Source organism: Helobdella robusta (genome assembly GCF_000326865.2).
Source record: "Helobdella robusta unplaced genomic scaffold HELROscaffold_1, whole genome shotgun sequence".
Taxonomy (NCBI): Eukaryota; Metazoa; Annelida; class Clitellata; order Rhynchobdellida; family Glossiphoniidae; genus Helobdella; species Helobdella robusta.
Genome location: NW_008703570.1, coordinates 3908746 through 3909523, shown reverse-complemented (window position 1 = coordinate 3909523; position 778 = coordinate 3908746). Strand labels below are relative to the sequence as shown.

The following is a 778-nucleotide window of genomic DNA, read 5'->3' as shown; positions in this document are numbered from 1 at the left end:
ATCGCCAAACAATTAAACATGTTGTTTCGAACTGTGATTTTACAACGGCTCTCGCAAGGTACACGGACAGGCATAACAAACTGCTGTCGTTGACTGTCAACTGGTTAAAAATTTGTGCACCCTCAGACTGTTGCATATTTGCCGATTTTCAATCAATCAATCAATTAGCTTATAAAGCGCTATTTCCGCGATGTTCAACAGCGCTCCTCAATGAATTTTGAAAACAGATGGGTCTTGAGATCCGCTCTGAACTTCGCAAGCGATGGAGAAATAGTTAGAGAAGTAGGCAGAGAGTTCCAGAGAAAAGGACCAGAAAAAGCAAAAGCAGATTTGGCAAAAGAGTGTTTAACACGAGTTAAGAAAAAGCGAGAAGAAGAAGACGATCGTAAACCGGGGCGTTTAGGTTCAATTAATATATCTGATAAGTACTTAGGAAATAATTTAGATTGAGACTTATACATGAACGTGCAAATTTTAAAAATTATTCTATATTTTATAGGTAGCCAGTGCAAGAGAACAAGATATGGAGATATATGAGAAAAGAAAGGGGCACGAGCAACTAGACGAGCAGCAGAGTTAAAAGCTTTACTTAAAGGATAGAGTATAGAGTCAGGAAGACCATAGTAGAGCGAGTTACAATAATCAATCCTAGATAAGACTAACGAAGTAACAAGAAGGAGAAGAGTAGGATCATCAAGAAAAGGCAAAAGTTTTTTTATTCTACGTAGATGAAAGTAAGAGCTTCTAGCGACACTATTAATCTGAGAAGAGAGAGACG

The 778-nt window shown here is 37.9% G+C and overlaps 1 protein-coding gene across 1 annotated transcript in view; it reads left to right on the top strand.

Annotated features, from left to right (window-relative positions):
• Nucleotides 1-210: 210 nt before the first annotated feature.
• Nucleotides 211-778, top strand: part of HELRODRAFT_158765 (hypothetical protein) — a gene marked incomplete at both ends in the record, with an annotated part of 2656 nt that continues 2088 nt past the window's right edge. The window contains one exon of the mRNA XM_009010755.1: nt 211-403. Coding sequence (XP_009009003.1) covers nt 211-403 — 193 coding nt within the window. The remainder of the gene's footprint in view (nt 404-778) is intronic.